The sequence below is a fragment of the Vigna unguiculata genome, chromosome 7, assembly GCF_037176805.1.
Source record: "Vigna unguiculata cultivar grain cowpea cultivar isolate G323 ecotype 2 chromosome 7, ASM3717680v1, whole genome shotgun sequence".
Classification (NCBI taxonomy): Eukaryota; Viridiplantae; Streptophyta; class Magnoliopsida; order Fabales; family Fabaceae; genus Vigna; species Vigna unguiculata.
Window position 1 is genome coordinate 36803936 of NC_140798.1, and position 20642 is coordinate 36824577.

General features: G+C 28.8%; 1 protein-coding gene across 2 annotated transcripts; it reads left to right on the top strand.

Annotated features, from left to right (window-relative positions):
- Window positions 1–8503: 8503 nt before the first annotated feature.
- Window positions 8504–10037, top strand: LOC114192766 (uncharacterized). 2 transcript variants are annotated; one of them, XM_085675475.1, is made up of 2 exons: window positions 8504–8896; window positions 8930–10037. In XM_085675475.1, the coding sequence occupies exons 1-2, from the start codon at window positions 8524–8526 to the stop codon at window positions 9826–9828; spliced, it is 1272 nt and encodes a 423-aa protein (XP_085531601.1). In that variant the 5' UTR covers window positions 8504–8523; the 3' UTR covers window positions 9829–10037. The 2 variants fall into 2 exon arrangements, with proteins under 2 accessions (XP_085531601.1, XP_027938379.2); XM_028082578.2 differs by having other exon boundaries at window positions 8504–10037.
- The last annotated feature ends 10605 nt before the right edge of the window (window positions 10038–20642 follow it).

Sequence of the window (20642 nt, forward strand, 5' to 3'; positions counted from 1 at the left end):
CGGAAAAATTCTAACAAAAGAACATATTGAAGAAATTAATTAGAAACAAAATGAGATTTGATAAATTTTAATTATATGTACTTTACTCAACATCTCGTTAGGATAGCATGATATCTTTTAGCCTGAAAAAACATTTTATTATCTTTTGAAATGTTTTTCTTAAGTTTTTATCTAATGTATTTATGGAGAAAAAGATAAATTATTCACCTAATATAATTATAATTGATTTAAGAAAATATGATCATTTAAATGTGTTAGAGATCACATATTAACTAGAGATAACACAGATTGACAATTTATAAGTGTATCTAAACCTCTGCTAATGTATAACTCATGAGAAAGAGAAATATGCACAAGAGGTGTTTGATGAGAAGCAATTCAAAGAGAATTTTCCTATTTTTCGTATTGAGCTATTAGAAATTTATTCAATATATAAATGAAAGAAGTAAAACCTAATATATCATCATAATACAAAATATTTAATATTAATACGAGAGAATAAAATATATTATATCTCTGTTAATAGAATTAAACCCAGGAGATATATGATATCTCTAACAACCTCACCTTACAAACTATCAGTTTTATAAGGTTGAGTTAAGTTTAAAGTCAACTTCTTAATATGATATTAAAATCATGAATTAGAATCTATCATAACCTGCTGTCGGACCACTCATTAATGTTTAATCCTGCACTTGACTTTGATTTGACTAAGTCCAACTTAACTTGGGTCTAACCTAATCTTAATTTTGGTGTGATTCAATTATCTTTTTCTAGATCCAACCTTATTTGACTTAGGTCCAATTTGGCTCAACGAAACCCAATGAGACCAAATTTTGTTTTATGGGAATCTAATCTGACTTAATATTTCATAACCTAATTGACTTATACTTATAATTATTTTAGATTTTAAAAGTTCAAAAATATTTAATATATAAATTAATAGTTTTATTAAAATAGATTTAAATTAATATAAATTAGATTTAAATATTGATTTTTTTTTTGTTGAGATGGGTGTTGGTATTATAAGATTAGGACTAGGGATGGCAACGGGGCGGGGCGGGGACGGGTTTCGCTATCCCATACCCATCCCCACAAAAAATTTTCATCCCCATCCCCATACCCAAACCCAACGGGTATTAAACTTTTGTCCCATCCCCATCCCCACCGGGTAACGGGTATAATCTCGTACCCATACCCGTACCCGTGTTCTAACAACTTCAATATTAATTAATTTTTATAAGAGAAAAAAATTACGATAAAGAAAACATAATATTATCAAATATTCAATATTAGGAGGATGATTGTTTCTTCCATATCAAATACTTTGAAATAAATTATAATTGTCTACATGTTATATTTGAATACCAAATAAAATTTCATGAGAACCAAAACATTTATTAAATTTGCAAACTACAACATTAATGAAACTTAGTTGATAAAATTAAAAAATATTTCAAAAAAATATAAAAGGAAAACAAATATTTAAATTAAAATATATTTTAAATGTTTGTTTCGTTCAATTTTTTAAATTCTAATGAATCTCTTTTTTATACACTAATAAAAGTTATAATACATCATTTGATCAAAATGACACCAAGAACAAATAATAAACACAATAATAAAATTTTGACATAGATTTTGTATCTTTTAAACTTCAATATATGTTGGATAGTGACAAAAAAATATTCATAACAATTACATTAAATTTTTATATTGTAGTAAATAAAAGTTATTTATACAATTAAAGTGAAAAAAATTACAATATGATTAATAATGAGTTATAAAATAAAAAAAATTAGATAGAATATATCAAAATATTATTCTAAATGATGAAAATAAACAATAAATAAAAATATTAAAAAACTAACAAATGTGTGTTTTAGAAATAATTTGAGAGACTATCGAAAGAAATCGCACAAAGGAAATCAAATGTATAATTAAGGTATGATAAGATGAAAAATATCTTAGAGAACAAATTATTAAATTATGTTTGAAGTGGTTAAAATTAAATAGAAATATCATTAGTGCCCAAAATATTTGTCACTAAATTACAAATAAATTAGTAATTAAATTGGTCACTAAATCAAGTACCGATTCAATCATTGAATCGGTCACTAATATTTAATCACTGATTCAGACAATAAATCAACTATTACCACCAATGATGAAAAATAGTGATTGATATGGGTTAATGACTAAATCAGTCAATATTTCATGTTTTTCTTGTAGTGAATTATCATATATTATTCCTAAATATCATTATATATATATATATATATATATATATATATATATATATATATATATATATATATATATATATATATATATATATAATTTTAACCACTTCAAACATAATTTAAAGTAAAAAAAGTACAGTATGATTAATAATGAGTTATAAAATAAAAAATAATTAGATAGAATATATTGAAATATTATTCTACACGATGAAAATAAACAATAAATAAAAATATTAAAAAAACTAACAAATGTGTGTTTTAGAAATAATTTGAGAGACTATCGAAAGAAATCACACAAATGAAATTAAACGTATAATTAAGGTATGATAAGATGAAAAATACCTTAGAGAACAAATTATTAAATTATGTTTGAAGTGGTTAAAATTAAATAGAAATATCATTAGTGCCCAAAAAATTTGTCACTAAATTACAAATAAATTAGTAATTAAATTGGTCACTAAATCAAGTACCGATTCAATAACTAATTTAATCACTTATTCAGTCAATAAATCAACTACTACCACCAATGACGGAAAATAGTGATTCATATGGGTTATTGACTAAATCGGTCACTATTTCATGTTTTTTTGTAGTGAATTATCATATATTATTCCCAAATATCATTTTATATATATATATATATATATATATATATATATATATATATATATATATATATATATATAATTTTAACCACTTCAAACATAATTTAAAATGAAAAAATTATAGTATGATTAATAATGAGTTATAAAATAAAAAATAATTAGATAGAATATATCGAAATATTATTCTACATGATGAAAATAAACAATAAATAAAAATATTAAAAAATTAACAAATGTGTGTTTTAAAAATAATTTGAGAGACTATCGAAAGAAATCGCACAAAAAAAATCAAATGTATAATTAAGGTATGATAAGATGAAAAATACCTTAGAGAACTAAGAAAACTTTTCAAATATCAACATATATACTCAATAGTTGAAAAATAACGAAAATTATTTTAATGAAACAAAAGAGTTCTTCAAATTAAACAAAAATTAATAATAATAAGTAAATAATTTTTTTTATATTACCTTAAATTGATAGTATAAACATTCTCATGTGAAAGGAAAATATATAATAAATAAAAATATTAAAAAATAATAGAAATATTCAAATGTGAGGCATAAAAAATTTTTAATTAACATAAATCATTTTAACATAATTACATAAAAGTTATGATAAGATAAAAAATATATTAGATATGCGAATGAGTTTCATGACAAACCAAATAATTAAAAGAAATAAAAAATAGAAAGTATATATATATATATATATATATATATATATATATATATATAGTTACTTAATTAATTATGAATATTTTAATAATTTAAATGGAGATGGAGATATGGCGGGGACGGGTATTATGGCGGGGATACGTACATCCCCATACCCATCCCCATACCCAATTGAAAAAGTCGGGGATTCCCCATACCCATACCCATACCCAGTCAATGCGGGGATTCCCCGTCAAAATGGGGACGGGTTCGGGCAATACCCACGGGGACGGGTTTATTTGCCATCTCTAATTAGGACTTATATGCATAATTTAAATATTTATTCGTGTAACTATAGTTATACATTTTTATAATACTTAAGCGAACTTGACCATTTAAAATTAATTTGTTATGTTGAACGGTATAAATCATATTTTATAAAATATTTGTTAGTCGCGTGAATAAGTTTTGTGAGGGGGATTTTCTTTCTGCAGCCCCATATTTTCTTCTTGCACTCCTTGCTTTTTTAAATTTCAATTATATCTCGTTGAAATTATAGTTTAGGATCGTACAATTTGTAATCAAAAAATATATTTTAAATTGTAGAGAAGTAATACAAATTTACAATTATATAATTTGTAATGCAAAACTGAAAGTCAATTTGAAAAACAAATTACATTCTGGATTTTGGATTGTATAATTTATAGTGTAAAATTATATTTTGGATTGTATAATTTGTAATGTAATTTTAAAAAACAGTTTCTGATGCAAATTACATTATAGATTATACAATTCATAATATAATTTTTCATTACAAATTCTATAATCAGAATGCATACAGATTGTGAAATCTGAAACTTATATTTTATGTTTTTCATTGTTAATTGTCATTTTCTTCTTACACTTTATATTGTTGTGATATTTTCATTTGTTTTAATGAATATTTGTGAATGTTTATGAGGTTAAAGGTGGAAGAAGAAGATGAGGGTGAAGGTGGAGGTAGAAGAAAAAGATGAGATGGAGGGAGGTGAAAATAGGGTGGAGTTGGAGGTAGAAGAAAAAGATTGGGTGAAGGTGGAGGTGGAAGAAGATGGAGTGAAGGTGGAGGAAAGTATGGAAGTGTTGTGGGGGAGGAGGAAGGAAGAAGAGGAGAACAAATTTAACTTTTTACTTTATTTATGGTATGGGGGTGCAGGAAGAAATTCAAGAAATTCCCTTTGTGAGGCCGTATAGAACTTGTTGAACCATATTTGTTTGGTTTGTTTAAGTGGCTTTAGCTTAAATGGATCAGAGTTGGGCCATTATGACAGGCCTCCTACTAAGCAACTTGGATCCAACTAATTTGTCTTCATTAGCGCAACCAGGTTTATTTAAGAATTAATTAAGTTATCAAGGGATTTGATTTTGACGTGTAATTGGCAGTAAATTTTATATACAAACAAAGTAACTATACATTCAGGATACTGTTTCAAAGGCACTTTTTTGTCATGTGTCAACACATGATAAATTTGTTTGCACTAATTAAATAAAACCTACTGTTTTACAAAATAATATATTGTTAAAAGACACAATTGTTTATGCTATTTTACATTGAGGACTCGCCTACTACACTGATTTTTCGTTGAAGACACTCACATAAGAACTATAATTATCTCTAAGGGTCTTAATCATGTTCACCAAACCTAAACACGAAATCAACGATGGATCCAGCTGTTCCCCTCTAATTTTCTACAAAATTTTGGAAAGTAAAGAAGACAGATCACACAAACCTTTTTAGATTTTACAGATGGCAACACATTCATTTAAACATCAAATTCATTATTGGGTTTGTAAATGAAATTACTACATCATTAATGGTAGGAACTTAGTGAAATTTAATTTCAAATATGTTTTAACAATTTAGTAACTCACCGGTCAGCAACTACAATTGGGAGAAATTAGCCTCTCATATAAGATATTAGGAAAATTTTCACAAAGACAAAAATATAAACACAAATTGAGGGTTTGTTTTATAATTATAACTTTATTCATTTTCATTTATAAGTAAATTAAATTTGTATCCAAGCTGCATGATTGAATCCAAAAGATGAGTCCATTTGCATAATATCTTATTCATTGTTAAACTACGTGTTGTTAGATTCCAGGCATTACTCAGAAGTAATGGAAGAAAAAAATGAACAGCTTATTGACTTTTGGCTAACAAGCAAGACCTATACCTATACATGCTTCAATTAATTTCAAAGATTAGTTCACATATCACTTTCTCCTACAAAACATACATGCGTCTAAATATGGCAATATCCTATAATTTTTACGAGTATGGAATAAAGTTTTAAATGAAATAACGGATCTAAATATTTATGTGTACTAAAACTAAATTTTAACTAAATAAAAAAAAAAACTAATTCCTTCTTGAATGAAAAGATTATTAAAGGGAATAAAATATAATTTTTCACTAAAATCTTTTTCCTAAAAAATGAATTATAAATATCATAACAACACATTTTTATATTGCTTAATTTTTTTCATAACAACAGAAACTCCAGCTGAATGTGATTTATTGTGTAAAGAAGCACTGATAAGTTTAGTAGGGTGCATTGAATTATTATAATTTTTAAAAATATTAATTTTTACAAATAAAAATATTAGTTGTGATTTTTTATAACTTTCAATTATGTGTAGGGTGCTAAATAAAAATAATAAGTTAAATTTTATGTTTAATATAGTAAGTCGTAAAAAAACCAGTAAATTATTTGGATTCATTTAAAAGTTAATTAAAAACTAGATCTAATTCAGTACATCTAATAAAATTCATTCAATTTATTCACTAATTTTCTTAATACATACACGCGCACAAATATATTGTCCATAAAAAAAATTCCTTTATTTGTTATGTTTTTAGGATAAATGATATCAATCCATGCAATCAATATTTAAAAAAAAAATTAAAATTATGTTCATAAAATTTGGTAAAAGTCAAAAATATATTTAAAAAAAAACTTATAAAAGAATTGGCTGAAGTTAATTTGATCAATTAAGTATAAAAGGAATCACTATTTAAAAATAATAATAATGAATCTTTTGCTGTGAAGTAATAAATTTCATTTAATCTGTTATTTATATATAGATAACAGAGAAATAAAATATTTTGTCACCCTTAATTGGGTTGAAGTGAAATTTCCTTTGATTGAGTATTAGCAGACTACTTAAATAAAAACTTTTTGGCAGTACAAGTGACAAAATTTTGGCGGTGGAACTCGTACTTCATGTGGCTCGCACAAACTTTTTATCAACCGTGAAAGTAAATAGGGTATTTTAATATAGAATAACTTAATATTGATTAAAATTAATTATTTATATATTCTAATAATTTTGTAATATAAATATACTGTACTGTAATCCTAACTATATATTAATCTCTAATTCACAATTATATTTTATACTTTGTTAAATTATGTTCATCATTTACAGGAGCAAAATTATTTTATAGTTTGCTTAAAATTTAAACCTGGAACTAATCTAACTTATCAAAATGAAAATATATATTATATCAAGATAAAATATTTTAGTTCAGAAGATATATTTTTTTGTTGGAACTATATATATATATATATATATATATATATATATATATATATATATTTTCATACGAGGATTATGATCATACGTAATAAGCATCGAGAGATTATGTTTATATGTATATGATATTAGTTTTCCATATATAAGATATTTGATATTATTTTTATTTTTAAAATTTTAAAATAATAATGTGATGAGTCTTTATTTTTATATATAATTTAACTTTATCTATTTTATACAATGTGAGATTTTTGATTCACATTTAAACTATTTTCAATATTTGTTGTGTGTCTGTATCACATTAAATCATTTTATAAAATTAAAATTATCTTCTTACAAACCATAACTAGATATTTATTACGTGAAACCAAAAGGTGGAATATTATTAGTTTACTAAATATAATGAGCTTGAAATCGAATTAGTTTTTCTTCACTAAATATTGTTGCGGATTTTTTTGAAAGGTAAAATACGTATTAAACGAATGCGTGTAGCCCCTATGTTTAGAAGGAAAAATTTAAGCATTAAAATGTTTTCTTTGCATAAAATATTATTAAAATGTGAAAAATATAAGAATATCAGGAAAGGTTAGTCTGGAAGGGTAAAGTTTAAAAGGACAGAAAATTGTTTACACCACCTAAGAAATTAGTCATAGGTATCGACTTAAATAAAAAGAATAATTTAAAATCTATTCCAATTTAATTAAACCTTAAATATTTTAATTTTGAATTTTGATTGAATTGGATTGATTGATAAAGGAGCACCCTAATACTAATGTAAAGATGAGTAAGAGCAGGTTGTGGTGTATGATTGGAGTGAATTGGGGTGGTCATGATTTCATCAGCTTCTCGTGACTCCTTTAACACCATCACCAATCATCCCAATCCTTAGTTCAATGGACAATTTTCAAGTTTCACCATATAATATGTTAAAGATATAATATAATCCCCATAAATTCCTCCATCCACACCTTCTGCCCTGTTACTCACGCCTCCACCACCACACGTCAACTCATTTTATAAATAATATTAATAGTGCTACTCAAATTTACTAAACTTATAACTTAATACACATCAAAAAAATATATACGCGGGAAATTTAAGACTAATGGCAAGACAACTTGTGAAAATTACAGGATTCTTATCTATGTGCTGCTGCAGATTCAACTTTCATATATCAGACAAACTATTTATAGTTACACTGAAAACTCGGAACATGTAATTCCCAGTAGACTCCATTAAATCTGAATGGGTGAAAAATCCATTCCCGGGTACTGAATATCAAAATCACAAATTATACCTGCCACACTTTTGACTTTAATTCGGATTTAAATATTATTTTGCATAAAATAACAAAAGGTTGATGATATTGACAGAAAAGTTTTTGGTATCTCCCTATAAATACTATTTCGTTGTTACCAGTTTCCACCACAAGCTGTTCCCATGACTTCTTCACACTCACTCTTGTTGCTCTTTCTTGGAGTGGCACTTGTTACTACACCAGCGGTGGCCAATTTCAACATACCCATTTATGAGCCTCCCCCAATTGGGATACCACCCATAACTGAACCTCCACCCATCTATGAACCTCCACCAACTGAAAAACCACCGCCATTATATAACCCCCCATTTCTCCCTCCACCACTGTTCCATCCTCCATATGAGAAGCCACCACCAGTGTATCAACCTCCTGTCGAAAAACCACCACCAGAGTACCAACCCCCTCATGAGAAGCCACCGGTGTACAAACCTCCTCATGAGAAACCACCGCACGAGAAGCCACCACCGGTGTATAAACCTCCCTACGTGAAGCCACCTCCAGTTTATCAACCTCCTCACGTGAAGCCACCACCGGTGTATCAACCTCCTCACGTGAAGCCACCACCGGTGTATCAACCTCCTCACGAGAAGCCACCACCGGTGTACCAACCTCCTTACGTGAAGCCACCTCCGGTGTATGAGCCTCCTCATGTGAAGCCACCACCATATCAACCTCCTCACGAGAAGCCACCGGTGTATCAACCCCCTTACGTGAAGCCACCGCCGGTGTATGAGCCTCCTCACGTGAAGCCACCTCCGGTGTATGAGCCTCCTCACGTGAAGCCACCACCAGTGTATCAACCTCCTTACGTCAAGCCACCACCGGTGTATGAACCTCCTCACGAGAAGCCACCACCGGTGTATCAACCTCCGCACGAGAAGCCACCCCCGGTGTATCAACCTCCCTACGTGAAGCCACCTCCGGTGTATGAACCTCCTCATGTGAAGCCACCACCAGTCTATCAGCCTCCTTACATGAAGCCACCACCGGTGTATGAACCTCCTCATGTGAAGCCACCACCAGTGTATCAGCCTCCCTACGTGAAGCCACCACCGGTGTATGAACCTCCTCACGAGAAGCCACCGCCGGTGTATCAGCCTCCTCACGAAAAGCCACCCGTGTATCAACCTCCTCACGTGAAGCCACCGCCGGTGTATCAACCTCCCTACATTAAGCCACCACCTGTGTATCAACCTCCTCATGAGAAGCCACCGCCGGTGTATCAACCTCCTTACGAGAAACCACCACCAGTGTACCAACCCCCATATGAAAAACCACCACCAGTATTTCAACCTCCATATGAGAAGCCGCCACCGCTATTTCCACCCCCTTATGTGAAACCACCACCAGTGTTGGAACCTCCATACAATCCACCAGGTTGCAGTCCCCCACCTTTTGGTCACTTTCCACCATCAAAGAAAACCTAATAACAAGTGGCGTCTGTGACGTGCTTTAGAGGGGTCGTTTGTCAGATAAAGTTTTGTTTTGTTTGGTTTGGGAAGCACTTTTAAGACTTCAACTTCCATCTGCTCCTCCTGCATGCAATTGTTCTTAAAAATAAAGGCTGTATCTGCACAATAACTTCAATTTCCCTCTCAACAAAGATGTTGTAATGTGTCTATTATTGGTGGCTTCATCTATGGCTCCAATTAGCTTTTCTTTGTGCTATTAAATTGTCTGCCTTGGTTGAAAAAAATTAAACATAATTCTGTATAATAAATGTTGAAGAACTCACATCAAGATATACTCTTTACTTTTTATTTTATTTTAAAACCTCCTTATACGTGATTTTTGGAGTAAAAATAAGTAGATGAATAGTTAAGAGAAAGAGAAAAATTTAAAGAAAATTGTTCCTCTGTGTGTATATTTGTTAATAGGAAAAATTTTAATCTACACCTCTTAATTTTAATACCCATTTCCAACACTTAATAATTTTTTTTTTCACTTTCTTAGTTAATTCATTCTAAATTATTTTATATTTTAAAATAAAAATATTATTTTATTGGTGTTGAAGAAATTTTGAATAGAAAATGTGATGTTCATTTATCGTCATACTTGTTAATAATAATTACTCTTGTAAATCTTTCGGTATATAATTAATATAAAATATTTATAAATTTTACTTGTAACATCCCATTTAATAGTTGTTGAACTACTAAAAAAAATATATAATCATGATAAAATAAAGAATACAGTAGAAGAAGGTTAATAGAGTATTAATCCAGTCATTCAAAATAACTATGGTAATGCTGACTATATTTACAACATTAAAGGAAATAGAGTTAAAAGAGAGTTCCAACTCTAAACAAAACATACACGCAAATACTACTATCAACAGGTCCTACTCTACCGCCTCAACTCCTGTCCAAGATGGGAGCATCTTCATTCATCTGCATCTTTCTCTGCTCACACAATAATGCTCATTGCAAAAGAAGTGACCAAGTACAAACACACAAAACAACAAAAAGGGTCAGCTAAATTGATTAAAAGAAACATACAATTCATTCATAAACGTTGTATCAATTTAGCGTTTCAGCAAGAATCACTAAATTACAATAACCCAGAAAAGACAGTTGACACTAGACTCAATTATCTGAATCTATGTAAGTGGCATTTGACCTCTTGGTGGCAAGCACTTGTGTGTGGTTTTCAAACTCTGCAGAGTCTGCCCTCAAAGAGTTATTACCCACCACTCACAAGATAAGTCTCATTCTCGTCTAGGACCTGATTGAGTCCAGATACTAAGATCTCCTGTTACTCCTCACAACATAATCCATTTTGCTATATCTGAGCGTGAATGATCATTGGAGTTTTAGGATACATCCAATAGTGAGTCATCATTCCCTTACATACACTAAAACATACCTTTTAGAATTTCCCCTTGAAATCCTAGATCAACCACATCTCTCATATTCCAGTTCACACATTAATACTACACATGTTGTCAAACACCATTTCATGCATATTCATTCTCCCAATTCATGCTTTCAAATTTAAAGTGATCATTCATTCATAACTCACAAAAACTAAACACTCTACTGTAGTGGTTTTCGCTCAAGCTAGAAGGTCTGGTCCAGGCGACAGGTGCTCTCTCACCAAAGCAGGCCATTCTCGCCTGAGCAAGACTCAAAACAGAGAAAAATCAGAAGTTCTGCGAATTCTCGCTAAAGCTAGACTTTTTAGCTTAGGCGAGGTTTTCTCTTGCTCAAACGAAAATCCCTCGCCTGGGTGACAGCTCGAACAAAAGGCAGAGATGAGTTTCTGGTATTTTCGCTCAGGCACGAAAATATCACATTCTCAACATGCTCTTACATGCAATCTAGAAGAACCAAACAAAATGTCATCCTTAAGAATCCAAACATCACACAACACATAAACATGAAATCAAGCCATCAGAAAGTAGCTCCTATACGAAATTAAAGAAACAACTTAACTTCCCTTACCTCTAGACAGTTACCATTTTGCAGAGAAGAAATCCTTAACGGAAGGGTACCATAACCTTACAGGACCCAAGGGACTGGAATGCAGAAACATAGGAGAAAGAATGAGACCCTAAATTCAACTCAGAATAGGGCTCAATTTTAGAAATTGGAAATTAAGGGGACTTATAAACTGAAATTCGATTTACAAGAAGGGGAAAAATGCTCATCCTGGATGGAGTGCACTAATCCATATTTTGTCTGCTACATCAAGAAAAGATGGATGGTTTCAGATGATGGACAAGAACTCAAGCTTTTAAGAGAGGAAATGAAATAGAGAGAAGAATTTGAAAGTGGGAATATTTTGAGAATGAAACTAGTTTGATTAGTTCAGACTAAAAAAGAAAGAAAAGTGGTCTCACATTACTAATATCTAACGTTTATTAAAGAAATTGATTAACTAACTTTTAATGAAATTTTTATTTCTAAAAAATATGTTTTTATTCACAGTACTCAAATTTAAGATTTTCTTTTTATATAATGAAGCCAGGTTTCATCACGGAGAAGTTTGTTTGTGGACCGTATTTACTCAGATCGGGTGTGACAGGCAAATAATAACTCTGTTTGTTGTTTTATATATTAACCATTTATAATAGTTATAGTTTTTGGTTTTTTATCCAAACTAAGGAAACTATCTAATTTTTTTGTTTTTATATAATTTTAAGTCAGTTATCTATTACATTTTTCAGTTTTTATTTTAATAACTATTTTTTAATTATAGTTTTTCTTTCTATTGCAATTTTTGTTTAAAAGATAAATATTGTTTGGATAATTTTTTTTTTTATTTATATATCATAACTAATTTTCTTTTACATATCAAACAAATCAAGAGTATAATTAAAATCAACATTTAAAAAATTGAAAAAATAACAAATAAAAATCAACAATACATCTTTTAGAAAAAGTCAAACACTAAAATGCATAGGACAAAAGGATATTATTGTTATAAATTAACGGTTGGTGATACATTTACTCTTTTATAATGGATTGATTCACTATAATTATTCATAAAATAATTGATTATACCTCTTTATGATATTTAAATAAATATTTATATAAAGTATTTGATTTGTATTTTTTAAGTTACATTTTGTATTTATAAATAATATTTTTAAATAGAATTTTTCATATTAGAACGTCTATGGTGACGAGATTGATCGAGTACCTAGGTAAAATAAACACGAAAACAAAAATGCGCATAGGTTTGATGAAGCCGTGCTTAGGTTTGGGAATTTGGAGAAAAAGTAAAGTGAGTGTAAAATCTTGGGAGGGTAAAAAAAATGAGGGGAGAGTGAAAAATGTATTATAATGTTTTGAAGTCATAAACCTCTTAAAAAAAGAATTAAACCCCCACTATTATTATGTTTTAGACAATTCATCATAACCAACTTAAATAATATTAATTTGTGGAGAATTTTTATAACCTCGACAAAATAACTTCAACTAAATATCACTTTTTTTTGTAGTGTAAGAGGAGAGGGAGGAGACTAGATGTTGAAAGGAAGAGATAATAGAGAATATAGCAATCAAGAGTTTGAAAAGGCAAGCCTCCAAAGAAGGAGAAGACATGAAAATGAGTATGAGGAAAAAGGAGCATTTCTTTTGGGTGTAGCTTGCTTGCTTGCTGAGGGTTGCCTGTTAGAAGATATGTTTCTTCATCCTGACTCTACCATCAACTCATTTAGAGAATCCTTTGTGTGTAATCAAGTGGTGTATATTGTTTTAAGTTATGCGAGATAAGTAAGCATAGACATCACTTCATCAACGCCTCCTATCTATTCCTTTTATGTTCCTCTTGTGCTTGTTTATCTTCTCAAACACACGCTTGTAGACAACATTGTAATGCTCACGATTAGGCTGGGAAAAAACATTAGAGTGAAGTCGTGCACCACCTAATAACATTAGAATGAAGTTGTGCACCTCTCTACGACTTCCCTAATGGAAGTAGTACAACTTTCAATTTAAATTGAATGTTGTACCCTGATACAACTTCCTATTGGAAGTCATCCTACTCGCACACGTTTTATGTGAACCGTGCATCATTTTGGGGTATTGCAACCTAAATCGCGATGAGACGACGACAAAAGGATAAATGGTCGAAAAACATAATTTGAAGTTGCCATCATAGTTTATTCTGAAAGACAACAAAAAAACCATAAAATAAGACATGGTCTGCAAAGACTAGATATTGGGTTCAAGAATCGGTTACACAGGTATTAACCACTTACAACATCAGTCTTAAGATGTGATTTTTTCAAATGTTTATTTTCCCCATAAATAAAAATAAGAGTGCATAAAAGAAACAAAAATATTTTTTTTTTATTTTTTGACCCGACAAAAATTAAATTCGGTCTTACGTATTTTCATTCACAATGAAAAATTAAGGATCACCTAGTTCTAGAAAAATTATTTGAAAAATGCTTTTGGAATTTTGGGAAGTGAACCCGACAAGATTGACCTTAGTCCTAAATATCTCCACTATAGTTGAGAATCAAAGATTACATAGTTATTTATGAATACATAGTTATTTATGAAGAACAAATATTTGGATGTAAGAAAGATTTATAAAAAAAATTATGAGTAAAGAAAACTTTAATATATCATCTTTAATTTTAATATAAAATTTTGTAACACCAAAATTAAATGACCAAATTATAAGTACGTAAAAAGTGATTTAAAATAGAGGTAATCAAATTAAAAGTGCAATAGTTTAAAACATTGAAATAACCAAATTAAAGTGGACCTAAAGTGGGTTAAGACATTGAAATAATAAAATAAAAATGCATCTAAAAGGATTTAAAATGTTGGAATAACCGGACTAGAAGTACATCTAAAATGGTTTAAAATATTTAAAAGGCATATTTTTGTATTTTCATTATTTATCAAAAAAATATTTTTAATATTACTTTAAAACATATTTATATTTTCTTTATTTAATAAAAATCGGTGAACACTTGAAAATATGAAATGCTAAATAATATAAAGGATAAAGGTATGACTAATGGGATATAAACTTAAACCAAAATGTAATGACGTGTAAGTAGTGAAAATGCGGTGCAATCAGTAAATAAGGTGTAAATAAATAGTGTTAATAGCATGGGGTTTTACCTAGTAAAATGTGGGGTGCAACAAATACAAAATTAGCGAAAACAGAGGTGTAGAGAACAAAGAAAGCAAATCATACGGGTGTACCAAGTAAAATGTTTAGAAACAGAAAACGAAAAAATAAGTGTGGAAGAGAAAAATAGAAAATCATAGGGGTTTACCAAGTAAAATGTTTAGAAACCAAACAGGGGTTTCTTTCTGCACCCAAAAACATTTCAAATAAATACTCCTTGACAGTTTGTTAAAATGCAGATCATATACCCCAAGTTTCTTTCAGATGTCAATTTTCGGAAAGGATATTTCTTTCAGATCACATCCGATAAACATTTTGAACTTCAGGATATAAAAAAAATATTATATATATTTTTGACTTTGTTTATTATTATTTTTAATTTATTTATTTTTTAACATATTATAATAAAGTAAATTTAAATTAAAAAATAAAAAAAACATAAAACAAAAGATAACATAATTAAAGAAAGAATATTAAAATTTAAAAAATCAATTTTAAATAAAATTTAAAAAATTTAAAAAGAATATATATATATATATATATATATATATATATATTCAAATTTTTTTAATAGTTTAATAATTTTTAGTTTTGTTTGTTTTAATATATTAATTTTGTTTTTAATAATTAATTTTATTTTTAGAATTTATATTATAGGATAAAAATGAATAAAAAAACATAATAAGGTAAAGAAAAAATAGTTAAAATTAAAAAAAAAATATTAAACTTTTAGTAAAATTAAAAAAATTAAAACTGAAAAATAAAAAATAAACATTTATATATATATATATATATATATATATATATATATATATTATATATGTATTCTTTAAAAATAAATTAAATTAAAAGAATAGTTAAATTTTAAATAAAAAAAATATTTATTATGTTTTACTTTTTTTACTTTTAATTAAAGTTTATTTTTTTTTACTTTTATTTTTATCTTTTTATTTTTAAGGGTAAATGTTTTTGAATTTTTAAATTTTACAATTTTTAATATATATATATATATATATATATATATATATATATATATATATATAATTTATTTTGTATATAATGTATGTACTCTTTCAATCTTATTTTCCTTTAAGTATCACAAACCATAGGCACAACAAAAATTTAAATTATTATGTATTTCCTAGATAATACATTTCTCACATATTTAGAAGGAACATATGTTTTTAAAATTTTTTAAATTTTATTTAAAATTGAGGGGAGACTCCACACCTAAAACATGCAATCAACCAATCAAGAATGGAATCATTAATACACTAAGTTGAAAAGCTAAGCATGGGAAGAATATGATGTTATACTAAATTCGGGAAGTTAATATGAAATTTTAGATTATTATCATTCATTGTATGGTAGCAAAGCAAACTCAACCATGGTGAAATTTTCAAACCAATTTTATATTGAAATATGTTTTTGTCAAAGCTTATTAAAAAAATAATGAGAAATAACAGATGAAAAAATAAAGACAGGAAAGAGAACAAGTAAGGATTTATACTTGACTAACTATAGATGTAGATGAAGCTTTGATCATAGCTAAATGAAAAATAGCTAAGAATGTATTTTTAGAACTTATCAACAAGCTTTATATACAGAGAATTTATGTTCTCTTCATCAACATGCGATATATATTCAAAAAAATTTCAATCACACCCCTCATATCTTTGCATATATACCTAAACCAGGATACAAAGGTGTGGAACTTCTTCGACATCTTGAGATCCAAGTTGTCTTGGAACTTCTTCGATATCTTGAGATCCAAGTTGTCTTGCTGCAACAAAATGAATAATACACCATATCAAAAACATTAACTAACATATGTAGGGTAAAGAAATTCAAAACCTAAAACAAATGTACCAATGTAGTAAAAGAAGTGTTCTACCTTTCCAGATTTTCTTAGAGAAATGACATTCTTCTTCTTATCAGTGTAGAAAAGGGCTTTGACCACGTTAATTTTGGATATTAGGCTTCGGTTGTTGAATCGAAACATATACAAATGAGATAAAAATGGGTGGTCTTTCGAACTCAACAACAAACTTTATATACAAAAAATTTATGTTCTCTTCATCGGCATGGGAAACATATTCATAAATTCTTCCATCACACCCCTTAAATTTTTTCAAATATTCTTGAACCAATATACAAAGGTATGGAACTTCTTTGACATTTTCAAAACCAAGTTGTCTTGCTACAACAAAATGAATAACACACCATATCAAAAATATTAACTAAACATATATAGGGTAAAGGAATTCAAAACCCAAAATAAACGTACAGAGAAGTGTTATATCTCAACAAATTTCTTTAGAGGAATGACCTTCTTCTTCTTACCAATTTAGAAAAGGGTTTTGACTGCGTTTATTTATGACATAGGCTTCGGTTGTTGAACAAAAACATATACAAAAGATGTAAAAAAGGATGGTGTTTTGGCCTTGATTATGAACTGAAGCATAAAGTTTCACATTATGCTTCTATTAAAAAACAATTGAAGTTTAAAACCCTTTCCAATTTAAATAACATAAATAAAATAAAAAAATAAAAAAGTCTCGATTCTTGTTACCGAGATTTATCGAGATTTATAAATAATCATATATTAATAATATTGTAAGAATTAAATAGGCCGAGAGATACACTTTAAGGATGACTCCACAGAGAATGTGTTTTTTCCAACCCTATGCCACCTCACATAAAATAACAATACTGGACTCTTTTCAATTAAGTTTGGGGACACCATTTCTCAATCACAATGTATTGCTTACATTTCTTCTACTGAGGTGGAGAATAGTCTGGTCACTCAAACTCATAATTACTCTTTCAAACCTTATTTTCTTGTAAATATACAGTACTAGAGTATTAGGAAAATATTAAGTACAACCAATATTTAAATTAAAATGTATTCTCTTACATAATTACATAATGCATTTCTCGCATATTTAGAAGAAATATACGTTCTTAAAATTTCCAAAACTTTTAGCTTAATAATATGAGATGCTATTTACAAATAATGCAAGGAAGGATTGAATAATATAAAATTTTACCTTCTAGCTGTCAAGATTATTTCCTTCAGCTTTCTAAAAGGGGATATTCCACACTTAAAGCTTGCAATCAACCATCAATGAAATAATTAATATAGTAAGTTGAAAAGATATATAATTGTATCTGGAGAGTTAATAAGAAATTTCAGATTATCATTGCAAGGTAACAAAGCAAACTTAACATTGATAAAATTCTCAATCAGTCTTATACTAAAATATATTTTTTTGTTAGAGCTTATTTAGGTAAAAAATGTAAGAAAAAATATACGGATGAATAAATACTAAAAAGAGCTAAGATTTATACTTGACTAATGATAGATGGAGTTGGATCCCAGATGAATGAAAAATAGTTAAGGATGCATCTTTCAATTTCATCGACTATATATGTACATGATCTACGTTTGTTCTTTAAAATGAAAAATATACTCATAGATTCTTCCATCACACTCCTCACTTCTTTTCAAATATTTTTGGACCAACATACATAAATGTGAAATTTTTTTAACATCTTCAAATCCCAATTGTCTTGCTACAACCAAATGAATAAACACCATATCAAAAACATTATCTACCATGTAGGCTAAATGAATTTAGAACCCAAAACCATCTTACCAACATAGCGAGAAAAACTTTCTATCTTTTCATATTTCTTCTCTAAAGGAATGACCTCTTTCTTCTCTCGTTCTTTCCCCACCACTCTGGACCGAGACAAGAAAGCAGCGGCAACAATTAAACCAGCGAAAACAATAAGAATATGTAACAACTTCATTTTTTGTAAAAATGTCTCAAGCCATAAGAAAATGATAAAATGTCATAAACGTGCAAAGGACATGAGAGGAAAGACCACATCTTTTTCGTTTGAAGCTCCCAACGTTCCCTTCTCCGTTGCAAGCTCCCTACCCTTCTATAATTTTCTTGTCCAAAACAGAACTTGTGGCTTGGTGCAAGTCCAGTCATGTCTTCTTTCTTGTTTTCTTCCTTTGAATAGTGGCTCCCTCTGTCCTCTTTGTGTCATAACAAAATTTGTTTAGAAAATGACCTTGATCCTTTTACCAGTATGGAAAAGGGTTTTGACCGTGATTATTTTGGAAATTAAGATTCATTGTTGAACCATAATAAGTACATGCGAGGTAAAAAAATATGGTCTTTAAAACTCATCATCGAGTATATGATCTATGTTCTCTTTGTTGACGTGGGAAACATGTTCATAAATATTTCCACCATCACACCCGTTAGATCTTTTAAATATTTCTGAATCAGTATTCAAAAGTGTGGAACTTTTTCGATATCTTCAAATCCAAGTTGTCGTTCTATAACAAAATGAATAATAAATCATATCAAAAATATTAACTAACATATTTAGCGTAAAGGAATTCAAAACCCAAAACAAACCTACCATCATAGTAAGAGAAGTGTTCTATCTCTCCAGATTTCTTTAGAGAAATGACCTTTTTCTTATCAATGTAGAAACAGGTTTTGACTGCGATTATTTTGGACATTTGGCTACGGTTGTTGAACCAAAACAAATACAGGCAAGGTAAAATAAGTTTTTTTTTTCAAACTCATCATCGAGTAGAGAATATATGTTCTTTTTTTTACGGTGTGGGAAATATATTTTAAAATTCTTCCATCACACACTATGAGCTCTTTTCAAATTTTCCTAAACTAATATGCATAGGTGTGGTACTTGTTCCACATCTTCAAATCAAAATTGTCTTGTTGTAACAAAATGAATAACACACCATATAAAAGAAAATCAACTAACAAAGGTAGGGCAAATGAATTCAAAACCCAAAACAAGCGCAACAACTTAGTCAAATAAGTGTCCAATCTCTCCACATTTATTTAGAGGAATGACATTCTTCCTACCAATGTACAAAAGAATTTTGGCAGCTCTTATTTTTTATATTGGTCTTCGGTTATTGAATCAAAAACATATTCTGACGAGGTAAAAAATGTTGTCTATCAAACTCTATATCAAGTTTTATAAAGAGAGAATATATGATCTCTTCATCGACATGGGAAATATATTCATAAATTCTTCCATCACGTCGCTTAAATCTTTTAAAACATTCAAGAACAAATAAACAAAAGTATGGAACTTCTTTCGCATCTTCAAATCCAAATTATCCTTTTGCAATAAAATGAATAATACATAATACACCACACAAAAAACATTAACTAACATATGTAGGGTAAAGGAATTCAAAACCCAAAACAAACGTACGTGTACCAATGAAGAGAGAGTGAGAGAAGTGTTCCATTTTTCCCAAATTTTTTTAAATTAAAGACCTTCTTCTTTCCAGCTTGTCGATGAAATTGAAAGATGCATCCTTAACTATTTTTTACATAGACTTTATTTTTGAACAACAACATATGCAAGCGATGTTAAAAATGACGGTGTTTTAAAAAGGATGGCGTTTTGGCTTCGATATTGAATTGAAACATAAAGTTTCACATTATGGGTCTATTCAAGAACAACTAGAGCCTAATATGCTTTCCAATTTAAATAACATAAATAAAATAAAAAAGAGAAATAGGTCTCGGTTCTTGTTACCGAGGTTTATTAATCATCATATATTAAGAATTAAATAGGT